Source organism: Populus trichocarpa, chromosome 17 (assembly GCF_000002775.5).
Source record: "Populus trichocarpa isolate Nisqually-1 chromosome 17, P.trichocarpa_v4.1, whole genome shotgun sequence".
Classification (NCBI taxonomy): Eukaryota; Viridiplantae; Streptophyta; class Magnoliopsida; order Malpighiales; family Salicaceae; genus Populus; species Populus trichocarpa.
This window is the reverse complement of record NC_037301.2, coordinates 388,602-410,874: the sequence shown is the minus strand read 5'-3', so window position 1 is coordinate 410,874 and position 22,273 is coordinate 388,602. Positions and strand designations below refer to the sequence as shown.

Here is a 22,273-nt window from a genome sequence, read left to right as displayed (position 1 = left end):
AAAAATTAAAACAAAGCAAAAAAAAATGATGACGTGTCATTTTTACCAACGGAATTTATTCCGTCGGTGATTCCGTCGGTACATTTGTTGGTAAATTGTGAACATTGTTCATCATGTTAATTACAAAGGGAATCACCGACGGACCCGTTTCTTATTATTCTTCTTCTTCTTCTTCTTCTTCTTCTTCTTCTACTTCTTCTTCTTCACTATATGTAAAAAACATCATTAAGGTATGTCTTCTTCTTCTTCTTCACTTTATGTAAAAAACATCATTTCTTATCTATTTCTTTCTCTTCTTTTCTCTCCTCATCTCCTTCTCTTTTCCTCCATGCTTGGGTATGTCTTCTTCTTCTTTCTTCTTTTATCCTCTTAGTTTTTTTTTAATTAATATGCTTAATGAAATTTTTTTTCTCTCCTTAGCTTCACTTGCAACTACATTAAGGTAAGATTTTTCTTTTTTCTTCTTTTTTCATGATTTTTTTCACTATTTTTGTTCTTTATTTTATTTTTAATTGTTTTTGTTCTTAATAATTGTATAAATGTTGTTGTGAGATTTTTTTTTCTTATGAGATCAATTTTTAGTAGATTTATTTATAGGATTTTTAAATTTTTAGCAATTGCAACTTCATTTTTTTCATATGAATTTTTTTAGTTGAATTTATTTTTTTATTTTATTTATTTGTTGCAAATTTGTTTGAATTGATTTTCTTATTCTTTTTTCCAAGCATTTTGAGTATATATTATACAGTGTTAATTTATGTTAATTTAATTATTTTATAATTTTATAAAATGAATTTTTTTTAAAATGTTTTTCAATAATTACCGACGGAACTTCTGTCGGTAATTCCGTTGGTACTTCCGTCGGTAAATCCCTCGGTAATTCCGTTGGTAATAAAAAAATTATTATCGACGCGTCTGTTCCATCAGTAAATCCATCGGTAATTCTATTACCAACGGATTTACCGACGGACAAAACATTACCGACGAACGATTCACCGACGGATCATTTCCGTCTTTGATTCCGTCGGTAATATAATTACCGATGGAATATGTGTCTTACACCGACGGAAAAATTCCGTCGGTAAAACTGTTAAATCTTGTAGTGCACCTCCTTTGTCATGAGGTCCTTAAAATAAAATAGAAAGGGGTGAAATTCAAAAAACACGTTATTCTCAAGATAAAACTTTAGAACAGAAAGTAGAGGTTTTTTAATGTCAGGCACATGTAAAATATTGGATAAGGTAAACGTGTGTTTGGGTGAATGAATTTTAGAGTAAGCAATATTAGAAATAGTAAGGCCCATACCATCGCCAACATGTAAATGATCATTACCACGATAAGGTTCTAAGCTCGTCATACTCACAAGGTCCGATGTCACATGATGATTTGCATCTGTATTAGGAAACCAAGTAACAAAAGCAGTTATAGGAGCATTGTTAAATGCTAAATTGGCATTAGCTTGTAGATTATGAGTAGCCAATTAAAAGCACTGTTGGGCGGTATGTCCATAGTCATAAACACAACTGACACTTTACAGTTCGGTTATAGCCTCCAAATCAGTTTCCTTGCTGCCCAAACTGCTGACCAGAACCAGATGAGAAACGGTTCTGGTGCTGTCCAAATTGCTGACCTGAAGCATAACTATAGCCATGATTCCTATAATTATAGCTACGATTACTTTGTCTCCAACCCCCACGAAATCAGCCCCTTTGTCCAGTACTGGTAGGGGTGAGCAAAAAAAACCGATTAAACCGAGAAAACCGGAAAAAAATAACCAAAAAAACCGAACCGTGAAAAAAAACCGATTAAAATTTTAAAAAAACTGACCAGTTCGGTTCGGTTTCGGTTTTATAAGCCTGAAACTGAAAAAACCAAACCGAACCAAACCCAAACTGAAAAAAACAGGAAAAAAATCAAGCTAAACCAGAAAAAAAACCGAGCCAAACCGAAAAAACCAAGCCAAACCGGTTTGAACCGGTTTTTGTCCTAAAAAATCGAACCAAACCGAACAAAAACTGGTTTGTTTGAACCAGTTTCTGTTCGGTTTTGTTTTTTTTAAATTCGGTTTGGTTATTTTTTTTTATAAAAACCGAATCGAACCGAAAATGATCACCCCTAATTACTGGAACCAAACTGATGCTGCCCAAAGAATGCAGATGCTGCTGTGAAGGAGTTGGGAACAGAGGAGCTGTTATAGTTGATGAAGAGAAGCCTTGTAGAGAAATTCATGTGTGAGGAGGTGGTTATGGAGGTCAGTGTAAGAGATGGGATCGACCTTAGTGGACAAGTTGGTTACAAGATCCTTAAAATCGCTTCATAACCCCCAAAATACATACCAATTAAACTCTGCCATGGAGATTGGTCTACCAATAGCAGCAAGTTCATCAAACAAGGCCTTGGCCTTCTGCAAATAAGTGTTGATAGAGTCATCATTCTGTCGTAAATCTTGGAATGCACCGTGGAGTTACATAATTCACGAGTTGGAAGGAGAAGCAAAGGTAGTTTCCAGCGTTGTCCAGATGTCGTGAGAGGTTTTACAATCCATAACTAGATGCAGAACTTCCGTAGAGAGCAAGGATAAAAGAGCACTCATGATTAAGTGGTCTTGTTGTTTCCATGATAAATATGAAGGATTGATCGATGGTAAGGATGTGGCAGTAGATATAAGATGAGAAGGAGGACATGGTGAGGTGCCATCAACAAAGAAGTGCATGCCTTGGCCCAAAAGAAAAGGTTTCATCTGCATCCTCCGATACAAGAAATTAGTATTGGAGAGTTGTAAAGAAATTACCTGCTGAGTATTAGGAAGAGGAATGATGACAGTCCTATTCATGATATCTAGAGAAGAGTTCAGAGGAACTATGCTAGCAGTAGCAGCCGCTAAAGAAGACTGAGAGATTGGTGCAGCAGCAACAACACCATGTTGAAGTTCTTGGTTGTCCACTGTCAAGAGAAAAGGAGAGGCAAACCGGTCTGGAGGAGACAACCAATAATAAAAGAAAAAACAGAAGAATGGAAGATGGAAGCAAATGAGTGCAGGACGGTTTGGAAGAGATGACCGAACAATAAAACAGAAACATGAAGGGAGATTTTGTTGAAGCTCTGATACCAAGTTGAATGACGTTGAAAGATTGAATTTATGTAAAATATAATAAATTGCCTAATGATAACAACCCTTCCTTTATATTTATATCTTTAGGGTTGTGTACAATACAAGAGTGGAATGTACTACACATGATAACTATTTCTATATAAGATATTTACATATATATAGGACTCTTTTCATAATACCAATCAAAAGAATGAGGACCAAATTTGACAGATAAAAAAGTTAAAAGATAATGAAATTTTTTTAAAAAATTATAATTTCATAAATTATTTAGAAAAAATAAATAGCAATCAAAAGAATAGAACAATATATAATAGATAAAAAAAAATTCAATTAAGAAAAACATAAAAGAAAAAAAATAACAACCAAAAGAATGATGACTAAAGTTGATATAAAAATCAAATTTTAAGGGATGTAATTTAAAAGAAAATAAAGAAAAAAGGATTGAAAACAAAATATATAAAAATAAAAAAGATTAATGATCAAATTTGATATAATCAATAAATAATATATTTTTTATTATTTTATAATATTTAAAAAATATATCCCATTAAAATAAAGAAGGGAAAAAAAACGTGGAATGTTGCCTGTCATTCTTTTGTGCGTGGTCAAATTATTCGGAGCACTTTCACTTATTTGCCCATGGATCCGAGCTGACCAATGCCATACATCACCATGCTCCTCACGGCGTGGGTCGGTCTACTTTTTCAATTTGAAAAAGGTTTCATACCCATGTTTAACTTTGGATTGACTTTTTAATCCGGTAATCAAGGAACTAATCTAGTCCAACTTTTTTTTTAATTTCTTACCATAAGAACAGCCATTACCTAATAAACCCCTCTAATTAACAAGATCATTTAGTATAGTAATGACTCTAAACAAATCATTAATGTTTCTGCTATATATTTAACCACACAACAAAGAACAACTCTCCTCTCCTAATGGTCTGTTCTTTCCATTGCTGTCATCAACAATGTTAATGAATCTTATTTAATGGATCTTATTATAGACCGTAACTAATGGGATTTTATTTGTTATATAGTTATGGGATGGTTCAATTACAAGGTTAAAGAGTTTTGATTAAAGTTATGAAATTCAATTTAAAACTCAGGTCGTGGATTGTTCATTAGTTATGCAGATTAACTCGAATTAACTTAAAAAAATTTGTTTTAATATTTTTTTTTTTAAAATCAAATTAAATTTTTATTTTGACCGAATTTACCTATTAAGTCAATCCTATTTGATCAAACCAACTTCAATCTAATTTATTTTAAAAACTCAGTTAAGATCACGTCTTGAATTTTTGAGCTGGGATGGGTTTTACAACAATGGTTTGATTTTTTGCAAAATGCTTCTCCAAATCGGCTTCAAGGGTATTTTGGTGAGGAAACCTCCAAAAAAATGAGACAAAAATCCTTCTCAAAGTACGGCGCTGATTGTTGTCAATCTATTTCCACCTCCAAACTTCCTATAAATACCATCTTTAATGGCTTCAACCTCCCCATCACAACTCTCTCTTTCTCTCAGTTTCCACCGCTGATCACTTGCATGAACTCATATCATTCTATGGTATCCCTTCCACTTCCAATGAGCCCTCTTCTCCTTACCCTTCTTTCCATCATTTTCCTTGCCTCCCCTTCAGCAAAGGCAGCACAATTTAGTGTGTTGAGTTATGGGGCCAAGCCTGATGGAAAAACTGACTCAACCAAGGCCTTTGCTGCTGCTTGGTCACAAGCATGTGCCTCTACAGGGCCAGCCACAATCTCTGTTCCTAAAGGGAGTTTCTCTCTACGTCAAGTGAAGTTTCAGGGTCCTTGCAAGAATAATGCTATCTTGGTACGTATAGATGGTACCCTAGTTGCTCCATCAAATTATGGGGTCCTTGGTAGTGCAGAAAACTTTCTAATCTTTGAGCATGTTAATGGGGTTACTCTATCTGGAGGGACTCTTGACGGTCAAGGTGCTGGACTGTGGTCTTGCAAGAACTCCGGCAAGGGTAATTGCCCCAGGGGCGCAACGGTATGCTAATCACATGCATGCATGACATAATTATCTTACAATTTTGGTCTCTGGACTAAAGTTAAATACATAATCTATTCTTAAAGTCTTAAATCTTTTTATTGTGCAGTCACTTGAATTTTCCAATTCAAAAAACATTGCAATCACCGGATTGGCATCATTAAATAGCCAAATGTTCCATATTGTCATCAATGGCTGCCAAAACGTCAAATTGCAAGGAGTCAAAGTCTCTGCTGACGGAAACAGCCCTAACACGGATGGCATTCACGTTCAATTATCAACCGCTGTCACCATCTTGAATTCTAGGATTGGAACAGGTGACGATTGTATATCTATCGGCCCCGGCACGTCTAATTTGTGGATTGAAAATGTAGCATGTGGACCAGGCCATGGAATCAGGTAACTAAGAAAATATCAGTCCAGTAGTCATCAGCTATACATTCATATCAATTATCATGAGCACATGATGTCTAATTTGTTGCTTATTATGCGAACTGAAAATAAAATAACGTGTGCATGCATGGTCGATGTAGCATTGGAAGTTTGGGCAAGGACTCCCAAGAGGCTGGTGTGCGAGATGTTACAGTCAAAACCACTACATTTACGGGTACCGAAAATGGACTGAGAATTAAGACTTGGGGAAGGCCTAGCAATGGTTTTGCTACAAATATTCTTTTCCAACATGTAGTCATGAATAACGTCAAAAATCCCATTTTGATAGACCAAAACTATTGCCCCGGCAACAAGAATTGCCCTGGCCAGGTACGTCAAATCTACTGCCTCTATACTCTTTCTTTTCATCAAATTAGGAAAGTAAGATTAACATAAAATATACTTGTATCTTTCTACTAATTTCTTGTGCATTAAACAGGCTTCTGGTGTGAAAATCAGCGATGTGACCTATCAAGACATTCATGGAACATCAGCCACTGAACTTGCGGTGAAATTTGATTGTAGTAGAAAATATCCGTGCACTGGGATTAAACTGGAGGATGTGAAGCTCACTTACGACAATAAACCCGCTGAAGCATCATGTAGCAATGCTGGTGGAGTTGCTTCCGGCATGGTTCAGCCTACTAGCTGTTTGTAGGAGTCTAAAGATGAACTAGTTGACTAAGCAGTAAGGAACAAATCGTAATAATCCTATGCGGAAAAAAAAAAAACAATGTAGTGAGCAAAGTATAGCTCATTGAGTCGAAGTTTATTGCTTGAGCCTGAGGCACGTTTGTGCCCGACCTTTGCAATTATAGTTGTAGTGAAAACTAAAATTTCCAAACTACTACAGTTTGGTTAGTTCTTGTAACTTTTCATTTGATATTTATGTGAGAGTTATATTCTCTACTTTATTATATACAATATAACCTAGCTAAATTAGTAATTTTTATTAAATAATAATCTTGTTCAATCATTATTTAAATTTGGAGTTTAAATCATTGTTTTAAAACTTAACCCGATTTAAAAGATTGACATGTGACTCGAGGTCTAAGATGGTTTGGGTGTCAAAAAAAAATAATGGTGGGAGAATTAATTTGTTGTGATTTGGTTAAAAATCCTGGTTGATCTGTGATCTGGTCAGCCCAAAAAAATTCAGTCAAAACTTGTTAAATTTTTTTTAATTATTTAAATAATGTTATTTTTAATTTTTTATAAAATAAAAAAATATATATATCCGGATTAAGTTACCTTTATTCAGAGACTTACCCTGATCAACATCAGATCAAGTTTTTAAAAAATCAAATGAAATATCTGAATTAAATAATTTCAATTTTCTATAGACTCAAATGATAGCTAGTACCTATGCTTCATTAGGTTCGTTAGTGCCAATGAAACAAGAGACCAAAAAAAACAAGCTGTTAGCTGTATCTCTTAACACGCCGCCGATACAAGCCCTCCCTCCCTGGTTTACTATTGGAAGCTCCATCCACTTTCCATTTCAAGACACCAGAAGGTGGATCAGTTCCCTACTTTCGGGATAAATAAAGCTGCATTTGCAGCATGAGAGGAGTGGATCAGTTCCCTAGAATATTTGACAAAAAACAAACCCCTGGATTCATGTATTCATACCAAGCTCTCCTCAGATGTTGGGAAAAGATGAACCTGGGAAGGTATGTTTATAAGATGATCATACAGGTCTGCTTCATCAGTCCGAAATTCTCTCCTCCATGGTAAGTTCCAAATCACCCATATCAGCAATCCAGCAATCCTTCTTGCTAGAAAGACTAAACAGCCTAGGGAATAAGTTCCTCAGGCTCTGATTTTCCACCCAGATATCACTCCAAAAATAAACTCAAACACCATTACCAGCAGCAAAACAGATACTTTCCTTAAGAGCAATGCCAGCTACTAATGAGTACAAAAAAACAAAAAGAAACAATGTCTTTCCAAATAGGAGACAAATTATGATAGAAACGTAGCAATCCATTATAAAAAGAATGATCATATTTCTGAAGGACGAAAGACCTCCAACTTTCAGTTTTAGACTTGCTAAGGCGCCATAAAGGATATTCGATAAAATGGAAAATATCCATAAAAAGGCTGAAAGATTTTGCTCCCCACTGATTCAAACGACCACTACCATGATCACTAGCCTGGAGAGTTTCATTATAGTTGCCAATGAAACACTAAGGAAGCTCAAAAGTATATCGCAACATACATGGTTAGGGACCGATTTGATGGCTTGGTCTCATGGTTATAGCACAGTAATTTTAAGAAATAGACTCATTGTTAGCTGCTAACAAGCTGCCTTCAAAACATAATTTGGCTTTGAGTATGCATATAGGGAGGAAAAACTTTTTACCTTGCGCCTATTTCTAAAAATATTAGCAGACACTCGCTGGGTTGCCTAATATATTCAGAGGCAGGGGAAGGTAAAGCTGGTGTTTGAAGTGCTGCTGCTTCCATAGTAGTTTTCCCATTGACAGGCAAGCTAATGAATTGTTGATTTGGAGCTGACCCATTTAGCAAAGGTACTCCAAGACAGCCTGCAATGCTTCTGGCAATACCAGTGCGATCTAGCTTCTGTGTAAGCAATGCTCTTCATTGAGCACCAATCCACCCTCATTATCATCATCGAAGTCAGCAGATTTTACTCCACTATCTTGCTGTCCGCCATGTTCTTTAACAGATGAAACCTTAATAGTTCGAACTGCAATCTCCAATTTTCCATTGAAAGCACTTTGTACAGCCTCGGCATTTTCAAGTTGAGTAAACTGAACAAATCGAAAACCTTTGCATTGTCCTGTCTCAAGGTTAAGAGGCAATTGTATGATAAGAAGAGAATTTGGGACAAGAGATAAGGAAGGAACAGAGGAGAGAAAGGAAAGATTGTTTTATTAATTCAATGGTCTCCTTCCATACAGAGTTTGTGAGCCTAAATAGGCCACCCAAAATAACAATAATTCGACGAAGTGGAGCTGAAGACCAGGATTGCGATTAGCATTCCTACTTCCACCACTTTGATTATTTGACTAATTCAACTTGGCGATAAAAACAATGATAAAACCAAAATAATAGCAGTCCACGAACTCAGCTGCTTCCACGTATTCAGCTCCTTGAGCCATGCAACACTTCCTCCACGTACTCTGCTACTTCTTATCAATCCATCCCCCTGCGAAGAACCTTGTCCTCAAGGGTTAAATTGAGGATATGTCTTGGCGAAACGCCACAAATTCTCCCACGAAGCATCTTCTGGCAAGGCTCCCTTCCACTGAACTAAGACCTCTGTTTTGGGACGATATTTGCCCTTTTGGACCACCCTTCTATCCAAAATCAATTAGGTTCTGGTAGTATGACGTCATCTGTAGACACAGGGGGAAGAGTTATCACGGTATCGTCAACAACCGGTCCCCATTTCTTTTTGAGCAAGCTGACGTGAAACACATCATGAATGTGTGCCCCTGCTGGTAGGTCTAGCTTGTAAGCCACAGCCCCCACGCGAGCTAAAATTCTGAATGGTCCAAAAAACCTGGGAGAAAGCTTCAAAGAACTCCTGAACGCTACAGACTTTTGACGGTAGGGTTGAAGCTTAAGAACACATAATCTCCAACATCGTAGGTGACCTCCCGTCGATGCAGGTCAGCTCGAGACTTCATACGAGTCTGTGCTTCCAATAAATTTCTCCTGAGGTCGCGCATGATGACTTCCCTTGTTTGCAGTAAGTTATCCACTGCTTGGACCTTTGTTGTGCCTGGAATGTAAGAGGTCATGTTCGGAGGAGGAACCCCATAAACTGCTTCAAAGGGAGACATTTTTGTTGCCGAATGAACTGCTGTGTTATACCCATATTCTGCCCAAGCAAGCCATTCCACCCAGCCTTTTGGTTGATCCGAAGAGAAGCAACGCAAGTATTGCTCAAGAGTTTGGTTGACCACCTCCGTTTGTCCGTCGGATTGTGGATGATAACTGGAGCTATAGCACAGCTTTGTTCCCTGTAATTTGAACAAGGACTTCCAGAAAGTGCTAAGAAAAACCTTGTCACGATCACTCACAATGGAGAGAGGCATCCCATGAAGCTTCACCACGTTATTGAGGAACTTTTTTGCTACTGATACCGCCGTGTAGGGATGTTTTAAGGGAACAAAATGGGCATACTTTGAGAGACGATCTACCACCACCATGATCACATTATATCCTTGTGACAGCGGCAATCCTTCGACAAAATCCATGGATATATCTGTCCAGATTCGTTGAGGAATAGGAAGGGGTTGAAGCAAACCTGCTGGTCGGAGAGTCTCATGCTTGCAACGTTGGCACACCTCACAATCTCGGATAAAGCTTTTTACTGAGGTGCGGATACCAGGCCACACAAAACTGGCTGAGATTCTCGTGAGGGTCTTTAAATAACCAAAATGGCCACCTGATGGTGAAGAATGTCCATCGGCCAAGACAGCAGGTAACAACGTGGAATTGGGACTTAAAAGAATTCGTCCATTTTGCATCCAAACTCCATCTCGTTGAACACAATTTAAGGGTTGATTAGTAAGCAAGGAATTATAATAAGGATGATTGAGTACCTCTTGCTGCAAGATTTCCCACCAATCGGCAATTGGCACAGTCAAGGCCTGAAATTGGAAGGCCGCCACGCGTGAGAGAGCATCAGCACCTTGGTTCTCCTTCCCTTGGCGATATTGAATGGTGTAATCAAAACCCATTATTTTTGGCAGCCACCGAGCTTGAGACGGCGTTGTGAGGCGTTGCTCTAATAAATATTTGAGGCTTCTGTGATCTGTCTTAATCACAAAGGGTCTGCCCAACAGGTAAGGTCGCCACTTCCTCACGGCTTTCACCAATGCCATCATCTCCTTGTCGTAAGTGGATAATAACTTTGATTTGCCCTTCAAAGCCTCACTGTAGTAGGCAATCGGTTGGTTGTCTTGAGATAAGATTGCCCCTAACCCGTCTCCGCAAGCATCACATTCAACGACGAATGGCTGGGAAAAATTGGGCAGTCGTAAAACTGGGGGGGAGACGAGAGCTTCCTTTAATTTGTCAGAAGCCAATTCACATTCTTCAGTCCAACAAAACCCATCTTTAGTGAGAAGTTTTGTTAAGGGGGCCGCGATTACACCAAATCCGCGTACAAATTTGCGATAATAACCGGCCAAACCCAGGAAGCCACGGACACCTTTAGGAGATGTTGGCACCGGCCAGTTCTGAACGGCGTGTATTTTCTCTGGGTCCACTGCCACACCCTCCGAAGAAATGAGGTGGCCCAAATACCCCACCGATAGCACCCCAAACTGGCATTTGGAGAGTTTGACAAATAGCTGGTGGTCAGCCAGAATTCCCAGCACCTGTTTAACATGCAGCAGATGATCCTCCCAAGACCTGCTATACACCAAAATATCGTAAAAAAAAACGAGGATAAATCTTCGCAAATGTGGCCTGAAGATATCATTCATGAGACTCTGAAAGGATGCTGGAGCGTTGGTCAACCCAAACGGTGTTACCAAAAACTCATAGTGACCATCATGAGTGCGGAACGCCGTCTTCTGAATATCCTCCTGATGTACCCTGATCTGGTGGTAACCGGAGCGCAAGTCTAATTTTGAAAAATACTTCGCGCCATGTAGTTCATCCAAAAGCTCATCAATGACAGGTATGGGAAATTTATCTTTGACCGTAATCTCATTAAGTGCCCGATAATCGACGCAAAAGCGCCAAGACCCATCTGATTTTTTTATCAATAAGACGGGTGATGAAAACGGACTCCGGCTTGGGCGAATAATTCCGGACTGAAGGAATTCTTTGACCAATTTTTCGATCTCATTCTTTTGATAGTGGGGATACCTGTAAGGTCGGGTGTTAACTGGTGGTTGATTTGGTAGTAAAGGAATGCGATGGTCGTGGCTGCGCGTAGGTGGCAGGTTGGTGGGTTCATCAAATATGTGAGAATATTGTGATAGAATTTGCTCCAGGTCTGGTGGTAATGGAGTGTCTTGGCTGGACTGCACCTCCGAAACCATGTGAACAAAGAACCCCATACCAGATAAGTGCAACAATTCCTTCTCACTCAGCAGCGCCAACTCTGAACCTGTTATTCCGTGTAGAACGTGGGTTCTGCCTGATTGTTTGAAGGACATCCGAAGCTTCTTGTAGTCAGTCTTGATTGGTCCCAAAGTTTCTAGCCATTGGACTCCCAACACTACTTGACAGGCAGCCACGGGCAGAACAAAGAAATCAGCCCGAATCGTGATTCCTTGGAGAGATAATGAGAGTCCAAAACACCTCCCCGTACATTCAATTACTTCTTTATTCCCTACTGTCACTTTGAATGTCTTCCCCTTAACCACATGCAATCCTAACTTAATGACCACCGATTGATCAATAAAATTATGGGTGCTCCCCCCATCAATGAGCACAATTAATTCCTTGTGGCCACTCCTCCCTGTTACCCGAAAAGTTCATGGGTGTGATGTACCCACTAATGCATGGAATGATATTTCGGGTAATGCTTCTTCGTCAGGCTCAATATCCATGTCCACCTCATCTTCATCCCCCTGCGACTGCACATCTACCATCATGAATAATTGGGGTCTGGAGCAACGATGCCCTTGAACATACTTTTCATCACAGTAAAAACATAAGCCCTTTTCCCGCCGTTCTCGTGCCTCCTGTCCAGTGAGTCTTCGTGCAGGTCCACCAGGGAAATGGGAAACCTGTGGTGGTCGCTGAGAAGGGGCAGGTCCTAGTAGTCCCATTGTGGAAGTTTGCTTGTCTCACCTGGCCTGAGGTTGCCGTAGTTCTGAATGTGTTGTTCGTCCTCCTTTGGAACTGGTTGCGTTCCTCATTTAGATGAGCGACGCTAATGCATTCCGACAGTGTTTTTGGATTGCTTCACTCGCACATCCAAACGAATTTCATCCTTCAGCCCTGCAATAAAACAGCCCACCAAAAACGTCTCTGGGAGCTCATCGACCTTATGAGATAATTTCTCAAATGCCTCCTGATACGCATTGACAGTAGTGACTTGTTTAAGACGGGAAAGTGCCTCAGATGGATCGTCATAATCAGTTGGTCCAAAACGATGGAGCAGAGCTTGGACAAACTCATGCCAGCGTAGCTGCCCTTTGCCCTTGGTATACCAGCGATACCATTGGAGTGCTACACTTGTTAAGTGAAAAGAAGCCAATTGAACCTGTCGCGGAGCATCAACATTCTGAAATTCAAAGTACTGCTCTGCCTTAAAAATCCAACCTGTTGGGTCTTCACCCTCACCAGCATAGGTTGGAAAGTTCAGCTTAAGGTTGGAATGATTTCTGTTGAAAGTAGAAGTGTGTGAAGAAGATGACCTGTCATGAGAAGAACTTCCCCCAGCAAAAGGATTTACTTCCCTCTCACTGGAACGATGGGTCTGAGCAATTCTCATTGCTTGGAGTTCAGCCATGACTCCTTGAAGAGCGTCGTTGACCCGATTAAAATTCTGATTTAATTCATCAAAATTGGCGTCGTGTCGTCCGAGAGCTTCAGTGATCTCAGCACGAAACTCTGCATTAGTTTTACCACGCGTGTCCATGGGTTGAACCGCGCTCTGATACCACTGATAAGAAGAGAATTTGGGACAAGAGATAAGGAAGGAACAGAGAAGAGAAAGGAAAGATTGTTTTATTAATTCAATTGTCTCCTTCCATACAGAGTTTGTGAGCCTAAATAGGCCACCCAAAATAACAATAATTCAAAATAACAGGGATTCCCGAAGTGGAGCTGAAGACCAGGATTGCGATTAGCATTCCTACTTCCACCACTTTGATTATTTGACTAATTCAACTTGGCGATAAAAACAATGATAAAACCAAAACAATAGCAGTCCACGAACTCAGCTGCTTCCACGTATTCAGCTCCTTGAGCCATGCAACACTTCCTCCACGTACTCTGCTACTTCTTATCATTGTACAAGCTCCACAATACCAAATGGTTCAGAAAGCTATCTAAGCTGCATTTCTGTAATGTAAAATGCACATTCCCAGCATATAGTTTTCTGTTAGTACATACAATTCATCGTAGAATTAGGATATCGGTATGTAAACCCGACAAGATAAAAAATAAGAAACATGATAAAATAAGAAATAACACACAAAAATTTACGTGATTCATCTAATTAGACTACTTCCACGGGCAAGTATAGAAGAATTTTACTAAGTAATGTTGGAATTACAACCTCTCTCTACTAATAAAAGAATAACTAAAATCTCTCTATTAATAAGAGAAAATACCTCACTTACTCTCTCACTAATTCCTTGTAACTTTGTGGGAACTTTCCCTTTCTTACTCTCCTCTTCTTTCTCTCTTGAGATGTATTTAAGGCTTGAATGCATTGGCTATTTATAAGTGTCGCACGTCCCCCGCGCGACGATTCTGCAATTTTTCGTTCTATTTGCTTAATTGGTTCTTAGGAGTCGCCACCTAGTATTTAATGAAGGGTTACTAGGAAATCTAGATGTACTGGTCTTTGTCAGAGATTAGAGAGTAAAGGACTGGTTGTGGCTAAAAAAGATATTAGCATTCCTAGCACACCCAAACTGAAGTAAGCTGCTTTGCAATTTGATGTGATTTGAAAATTTAAAATATTAATCAATTTTAAGGTTTTAATAAATCAGTTATTAAATCCCAGAATATAGAAACATGTTTTTACATTTTCATGAAAAATATAACATAATTTTATTTATCATTGAGATATTTAATTATATTCAAATTAAACAACATTAATTATTATTTTTAATTATTTATTGGTTTGTGGTGGCTCCAGCAGGGCAAAAAAAGGAAGGCTCCCTTTGGTTTGGGAGAGAACCAGGAGACCAGGGAACGGCGGCCCCCTCTGAAAAAAAGATGAAAACCTTGGGTCTTAGGGTTTTTTGTGTTTAGCTGATGGCCCTGTTAATTTTCTCCGCCGCCTTTGCCTCTAAATTTTTCTCCCCGTCAATCCCCCCTCTCTTTTTTACACTGTAGCTTGTATTTATAGGAGAAGTGTGACTTGGCCAAAATCATAATGGTCCCTCCACTTTTCATTTACTTTTTTGCTAATTTTGATTTTTTTTTTTTTTTAAAGTGGGCAATATCAACGTTGACTCAACAAGAAAAATCAGTGATCATAAAATTTACGCGTTAAAAGTTGAATGCGTTCAAAATACCTTTAAAAATTTAAATTCTTTTGAGATGACGTTGAAAATGCTAAAAACGATGCAAATATATCAAAAATATATTTTTTAGGTTTTTTTTTATTTTTTTGCTATTTTTTATGTTTTCTGAAAATTTATCAAAAATATAGATCAAAAATTGAGTAACAATAATAGGCAAGATTCAATCTTTGTTTTGCAAAAAACATAAGAAATAAGTGGCACCAATTGGTGCTACAAGTGACACCGAGTTGGTGCCCACATTATTTACTTATAGCCAATAATGCCTTGGAGGCTCCACATTTTACAGTTGGAAGAAATAAAACGTGTTACTTGTTCGACCATTGCAGGATTCCATCTGGTCTCTAAACAAATCCATACCAGTGTTGTAGGTAAAATTGCCATCAATTGTCTTTAACTGAAGAGCAAGATGATGAAGAATCAACTCAAAAATTGTATTTCAATCCAGTATCGTATCTTCAAAAATCAATTTGTTTCTTCTAGCTAGCCAATTACCATAAAAAAAGAATGGTGAATGCCTTACGACGAGACTTTCCTCTAGCATGGATCCAAAACGGAGGTAGCCCCAACTCGCTTCAAACACTTTGGATGTAAAACATTCTTAAAATACAAATTCTTTCTTTCTGTACTCTATTTCCCTCTCACGACTAGAAAGGTTTTATGGTGTTGTGGATTTGTACCTCCTTGATTTGTTTTTTTGTATTTAAATTCTAATTTTTGGTGTTTGGAATCTTATATATTTTTTTATTTTTATTTTTTTGCATTTGGGGTTTTGATGAATTTTTATGAAATATATAAATTTGAGTTATTTAGAGCTTTAAATACCTGAATGTTTATTGATACTAACTAGATAAATAATTATCATGTATTCAATGTATTAGTTTTATTTTAATTTTGATTATTTTACAAGATTGATTTTTGAAGTAATAGTAATATTATTTTGGTGGTAATATTTATATTTATAGTTAGATTACATATTTTAGTCTGATTTTACCAGTTTATGGATATTTAAAGTTAGTATATTTTTTCAAATTAACTCAAAACCACGTAGATATGGCTCATCCCCTTCCCAATATAAAATTCAAAAGATATGGCACTTTTGCAAATCTCTCATCTCCATCAAAACCTAATGAATATGCTATCACTGTAATTATAAATTAATCTTTCCTAAAATTAGAACATAAACGTTTTCTGGATTTCGATCTGTTGAGAGCTTCCCAGCCAAGAAATTCAAAGCATGGAAGCTGAAGCATTCAAGGGAACTTTACAAAATGGAAAATTGACAGCATGCGCAAAACCGAGTGATGATCTAATCAGGCCACTTGAATTTTATTACAGATAACATTAATTTTACAGCAATATATACAGCTGCAGCACTATAAAAGGAGTAAAACAGTCTACTTCATTATAATTCAGATATGACATATATTTTATTTAGTTGGGCAGAGCAGTTTTACAATACTTATCCGCTGTTCTAACTCAAAACTATGGAAAGGATACTAAAGGAGGCCGATCGCTCATTGGAAACCTTCTCTACTTGCTAGTATTGACACAGTACCATATGAAGCATGTAAGACAAGCAATGGCATTGGAAAGAAGACATGTAAAGGGAGACTGATCACTCCTGAGCAACCTTCACTACTTGCTTGCCTACATTTCGGCCGCTGAATAGGCCTATCAATGCAGCAGGGCCACTCTCGAGTCCTTCAGTTATGTCTTCCACATAAACAATCTTCCCTTCTTTAATATAAGGCAGAACAAAATCCAAGAACTTGGAGTATTGGTCATAGTAATCGGCAACCGCAAACCCTTCCATCCGGATCTGCTTAAAGAGTACAGCGATTAAGTTATGCACACTTTCAGGCTGCTCGAGATTGTATTGAGAGATCATTCCACACAATGCAATACGGCCATGGTGTCTCATGTTTAGAAGGACAGCATCAAGCATTTTTCCTCCAACATTCTCAAAGTAAATGTCGATGCCTTCAGGGAAGTACCTGGCAATGGAAACAATCATTCATTTTTCCACTTGAGCCAATCCCCACAAGATTAACATTCAAAAACAAAAAAAAATAAAGCACATAATCACAGATTAATAAAGCTGCAGAACTTCTAGAGGTTCCGTAAGGCTTGAGAGTGCTATTTCAGATTGTCTCTTATGCAGACTTCATACACTAACCTTTTCAAGGCTGCATCCAAGTCATGCTCCTCTTTATAATTGAAAGCATCATCAAATCCAAACTTGGTCTTCAATAGTTCAACCTTTTCTTTACTTCCAGCACTTCCAACAACATAACAACCTATCAGCTTTGCAAATTGCCCAACAAGCTGACCAATTGCGCCTGATGCTGATGAAACGTAGACACGGTCTCCTTCCTTGGGAGAACCAATGTCAAAGAAGCCAAAATAAGCAGTCATGCCAGGCATTCCTGTAAGAGCGAAAGCACAAATTCAAAGAATATGGCTCATTACAGTCATAACAAAACAGGTTCACATAAGAAAATCATATCGGTCAAGAGCGTACATACCAAGAATTCCAGTGTAGTATGAAAGGGGTATATCATCAGTATGGTTGATTTTGAAGAGGTATTCAGGTGTTGTCATTAGACTGTATTCTTCCCAGCCGATTGTCGTTCCCCAGACCAAATCGCCTTTCTTGAAGTCAGAGTGCCTGGAATCAACAACTCTAGCCACTCCATATCCAACAATTGGCTGCTCAATGTCTCCAACAAGAGTAAGTAAATTCACAGTAACTAGCAATAAAATCACCATAAATAATCGTAATATAAATTATAACAATTCAACAATGAAATAGGGAGATTGAGAACATACAGAGCCAAGGGAGTAGGAAGATAGTTCAGATTTACCGGGTGGCAGATCTCTCTGCATCCATCCACGCATGAAAGGATCACAAGACAAGTAGAGATTCTTAACCAGCACAGCATCTTTACCACTCTCTTCTTCTGGCACTTTGAGTTTGATGTTACTTGTCGTCAGGTACAGGTTTGATTCTCTTGGAAAACCACTCACATAGTCCTTGAGGATCACTTGTTTGTTGCTGATCACTTCCACCCCACCAACACTATGATCACTAGCCATGCTTTGTGCTAATGTTCTTAGATTAATTTGTTGCCGAACAAAATGGTGATAAAATATTGCTGATGATCTACAAGGTTGCAAAAGGCAAAACATTATATAGACATGCATTAGCTAGATCTTGTTGAAAAGTCAATTGCCGGCACAAGATTGCAGATATTATTCGAAGTACTGTTGATTTGCTGATGATGGAAGTGCTGATTGTAGTGTTAATCATGATCTAAGTGCTGTAGCCTCACAAGATTTTCTTTTAGAATATGGGCCTGTAAATTTGGAAGGAGGGCCTCAATTATTAGAATATGGGTCTGTCTCATAAACCATAACTTACTCCTCATAGGGACGGGCTTGTCATTCCAAATATTAGAGGTAATTATTTTCGGTTCGGTTTGGTTTTTATCAAAAAAATAAGTAAATTAGGTTTTTTATAAAAAAACCGAAACGAAACTTGTTCAAACCGACTGATTTCGGTTCGGTTATTTTAGAACAAAAATTGGTTCAAATCGACCAGTTTCGGTTCGATTTAGTTTTGGTTCGGTTCAGTTCGGTTATTTTATATTAAAAATCAAAAACTAAATTTTTTTGGGGTTATTTTTGTAATTTCTAATGAATTTGATTTCGGTTTAACTCGGTTTTTTTCCGGTTTGGCTTCGGTTCTGTTTTAGGCTTATAAAACCGAACCGAATCGAACTGAACCAGTCGGTTTTTAAAAAATTCTAATCGGTTTAATCGATTTTTTTTCACAATTCAGATTTTTCAATTATTTTTTTCCTGATTTTCTTGATTGAATCAGTTTTTTACTTTTTTTTCTTACCTCTACCAATTAAATAGTTGCAGGAGTAGCCCTTAGTATTTAATCAATAAAATATTTTCTTACGATGTGAATATTTATGATCAGGATCTTCACACTGTAATCTGCAATAATATTTGGTATATTACAATCAAAGATATTAATTTGATTCTATGCACCTATAAAACTCAATTTTGTAGCTGAACAATTAATTATTTATTTAGGTATTTTAACTTATTTTTCAATTTAATGTTATGTTCGCGAGATTATGTTCTATATTGTATTTGTGTGATGTCAAAAAAAACTTTTGATATCACTAACACTATTTACTACTAGTATATTATTGCATTCACTATTATGCTGACTCACCAACACTATTGACTACTATAATATTTTAAATAATTATTAATGATATTATCGATGGATTAAATCCATTGGTATATTTTAGAGTGTTGAAAAAAAATTTCTAAAAATATCACAGTGTCACTGTATAATCACCAACAAAATTGCATACGATATTTCTGTCAATTATATGGTAAAATTCATTAGGGAAATATCGACAGAATGAAGCGGGAAATACCGAAGAAATGAAGCGGGTAAATTTATTTTTTTACGCGCTTTTACCGTCAGTAAATCTAGTGATAATTTTATTACTGATGGACTCATCAACAGACAAAAATTATCGATGATAATTTTTTCGATGAAGTATTTCCGTGCATGAGCTTGTCGGTAAATTTATTGTTGAAAAAAATGAGAATATAAATACTAACAAAAAAAAATTGTTAGTAAATCTAAGAATACTGGAAGTGCCCCTTTTCATGGAATTTCATTGTTTGATTTCTTCTCCGAAAATAGAGTTTCTACTTCTAATAATATCGATAAATAAAAATATTGGTCTTTCTAGTTAGGGCTCTAATGTAGGAGAATCAAACCAATTAGTTATAAATTATTGTATTGGTTAATGTTGATAGAGGTCAAAGTCCAATAAATCAAAAGCTCAATATTTTCTAAGTTGTTCTACAGCCAAGTATTACAATGGGTCTGTTTTTAGTAACTTAGAGAGGTCAAGAAAGCTTTCAAATTAGGTTTAGAAAATGTTATTTTATTAGTTTTGTTATCTTTCTGGTTAATTTTAAAATTTTAGCTTAATTTTTATGTTTATGTTATTTCATAAGCCCATTAATAACAACAATTCTGATGCAAGCTTCAAAAGAACTGAACGTTATAAAGGAGAAAATATATTTCTTATATGAAGTCTCAAATGTATATAAAAAAAATTTAACCGAGAGACTTGCCACGGACGTATTACATTGTTTTTAAGCTAAGACAGAGAGAAAATAGCCCATTTGTATATGTATATATACTATATGTGTTACGTAATAATTTATTTATTTTGCTTGATGATCAACTATATATATAGCCCCTCGTTAATTAGGCTCTTATAGACAGCTAGTGGGCTGAACAAGTCCTGAAGCAACTCCACCAGCAATATTGCTGCATGATGCTTCAGCTGGCTGATTCTTGTAAGTGAGCTTTACATCTTCTAATTTGATCCCAGTGCATGGATATTTTTTGCTACAATCAAATTTGACCGCCACTTCTGTTGCTGATGATCCATGAATGTCTTGGTAGGTCACATCACTTATTTTCACACCAGAAACCTGTTTAATGTACAGCAAAATACAGCAAGATTTATGTATGTTTTGGATGTTAGCTTTCAAAATGAAAAGAACGGTATAGACAATAGATTTGACGTGTACCTGGCCAGGGCAATTCTTCTCGCCGGGGCAATAGTTTTGGTCTATTACAATAGGATTTTGGACATTATTCATGACTGCATGTTGGAAAAGAATATCTCTAGCAAAACCATTGCTAGGCCTTCCCCAAGACTTAATTCTCAGTCCATTTTCTGTACCGGTAAATGTAGTGGTCTTGACTGTAACATTTTGCACACCAGCCTCTTGGGATTCTTTGCCTAAACTTCCAATGCTACAATATCAACCATATACACATCATTTCAGTTCCCATAATTAGCAACACATTACACATTAGGAGCAGAGGATAATTGATATAAACTTATAATTGATGTTATAATTTCTTATTTACTGATTGATATAAACTTATAATTGATGTTATAATTTCTTATTTACCTGATTCCATGGCCAGGTCCACAAGCCACATTTTCAATCCACAAACTTGAGGTACCGGGGCCAATCGATACACAGTCGTCACCTGTTCCAATCCTAGAATTCAATATGGTGACACCGGTTGATGATTGAACATGAATACCATCCGTGTTAGGGCTGTTTCCGGCGGCAGAGACTTTGACTCCTTGCACTTTGACGTTTTGGCAACCATTGATGACAATGTGAAACAACTGGCTATTTAATGATGCCAATCCGGTAATTGCAATATTGTTTGAATTGGAAAACTCAAGTGACTGCACAGTAAATAAATTAACAAGAAAAATTAAGACCTTGAAAATATAATATCTATCTTTACTCTACTGACCAAAATATTGTAAGATGATTAATGCCATGCATGCATGTGCTTTATTATCATACCGTTGCGCCTCTGGGGCAACCCTTGCCGGAATTCTTACAAGACCACAGTCCAGCACCCTGGCCATCAAGAGTCCCTCCAGATACAGTAACCCCATTAACATGCTCAAAGATTAGCCAATTTTTAGCGTTACCAATGACCTTATAATCTGATGGGGCGACTAGGGTACCATCTATACGTACCAAGATAGCACGATTATTGCAAGGACCCTGAAACCTCACTTGACCTAAAGAGAAACTCCCTTTAGGAACAGAAATTGTGGCTGGTTGTGTTGAGGCACATGCCTGTGCCCAAGCAGCAGCAAAGGCCTTGGTTGAGTCAGTTTTTCCATCAGGTGTGGCACCATAACTTAACACACTAAATTGTGCTGCCTTTGCTAAAGGTGAGAACGCAAAGAAAATGATGAAGAAAAGAGTAATAGGATGGGGGATCATTGGAAGTGGAAGGCCGCCTGCCATTTATCTTTTTGGTATCGGATAATATTTGAATTGATGCAAGTGATGAGTAGTTGAAATGGAGAGATGGGAATCTGAAGCAGCTGAAGGTGGTATTTATAGGAAGTTTGGATATAGAATGCATGTGGAGATTTATTATTGGGTATTTGAAAATATAAGGCGAAATCCATATTCATCTTTTATTGGAAAAAAAAAAAAAAAAACTAACGGATGCTATTAATGCATTCATATTGATTAGTTTCTCATGATAAAATAAATAAATTTAAAAAAACAAAAATTTAAAATATAAAATAAATTTATTGTTAGAATAGTTTTAAAATAAATATATGTCAATTTAAAGTATAAATTAATAACAGGTAAACATATTTTTTCTACCTCGAGATATATAGAAATTAAATGGGTAATTCTTTCACTTTTCGTGTTTTTGATGGGACACAAAGGGATGGAAACAGTATACTTTTTATTTCCTTTGTTCCCATTTGAAAGCAATTACATCCTTAGTTCTTTTTGTTTGAAATCCTAAATAATAAAATAATAAAATAAGGTTTTGTGTAAAATAAAAAACTTAAGCTAATGTGGCGGACTTCCTCTCTTTCTCTATAAGGGCAACATA

General features: G+C 37.1%; 4 protein-coding genes across 7 annotated transcripts in view; 1 reads left to right on the top strand and 3 right to left on the bottom strand.

Moving 5' to 3' along the window:
• The first annotated feature begins 4,625 nt into the window (after nt 1-4,625).
• On the top strand, nt 4,626-6,469 carry LOC18106740 (polygalacturonase). The gene is made up of 4 exons (XM_006372624.3): nt 4,626-5,128; nt 5,238-5,527; nt 5,662-5,890; nt 6,000-6,469. Exons 1-4 carry the CDS (start codon nt 4,658-4,660, stop codon nt 6,216-6,218), a joined length of 1,209 nt encoding a protein of 402 aa, XP_006372686.2. The 5' UTR covers nt 4,626-4,657; the 3' UTR covers nt 6,219-6,469.
• A 9,596-nt stretch (nt 6,470-16,065) lies between these two features.
• Nucleotides 16,066-18,052, bottom strand: LOC18106739 (NADP-dependent alkenal double bond reductase P2). Of its 2 annotated transcripts, none has more exons than XM_006372623.3 (4): nt 17,593-18,052; nt 17,289-17,472; nt 16,940-17,189; nt 16,066-16,757 (listed from the first exon to the last, which is right to left on the bottom strand). In XM_006372623.3, exons 1-4 carry the CDS (start codon nt 17,965-17,967, stop codon nt 16,379-16,381), a joined length of 1,188 nt encoding a protein of 395 aa, XP_006372685.2. In that variant the 5' UTR covers nt 17,968-18,052; the 3' UTR covers nt 16,066-16,378. The 2 variants fall into 2 exon arrangements, with proteins under 2 accessions (XP_006372685.2, XP_024444085.1); XM_024588317.2 differs by having other exon boundaries at nt 17,628-17,767.
• A 1,812-nt stretch (nt 18,053-19,864) lies between these two features.
• LOC18106738 (polygalacturonase) lies at nt 19,865-21,710 on the bottom strand. Its single transcript, XM_006372622.3, has 4 exons — nt 21,208-21,710; nt 20,794-21,083; nt 20,404-20,632; nt 19,865-20,304 (listed from the first exon to the last, which is right to left on the bottom strand). The coding sequence occupies exons 1-4, from the start codon at nt 21,661-21,663 to the stop codon at nt 20,083-20,085; spliced, it is 1,197 nt and encodes a 398-aa protein (XP_006372684.2). The 5' UTR covers nt 21,664-21,710; the 3' UTR covers nt 19,865-20,082.
• Nucleotides 19,865-22,273, bottom strand: part of LOC18106728 (polygalacturonase) — an 87,336-nt gene continuing 84,927 nt past the window's right edge. For all 3 annotated transcript variants that reach the window (XM_006372612.3, XM_052448393.1, XM_052448394.1), the window contains exon 5: nt 19,865-20,078. The gene's annotated coding sequence lies outside the window, so the exon portion shown is untranslated. The remainder of the gene's footprint in view (nt 20,079-22,273) is intronic.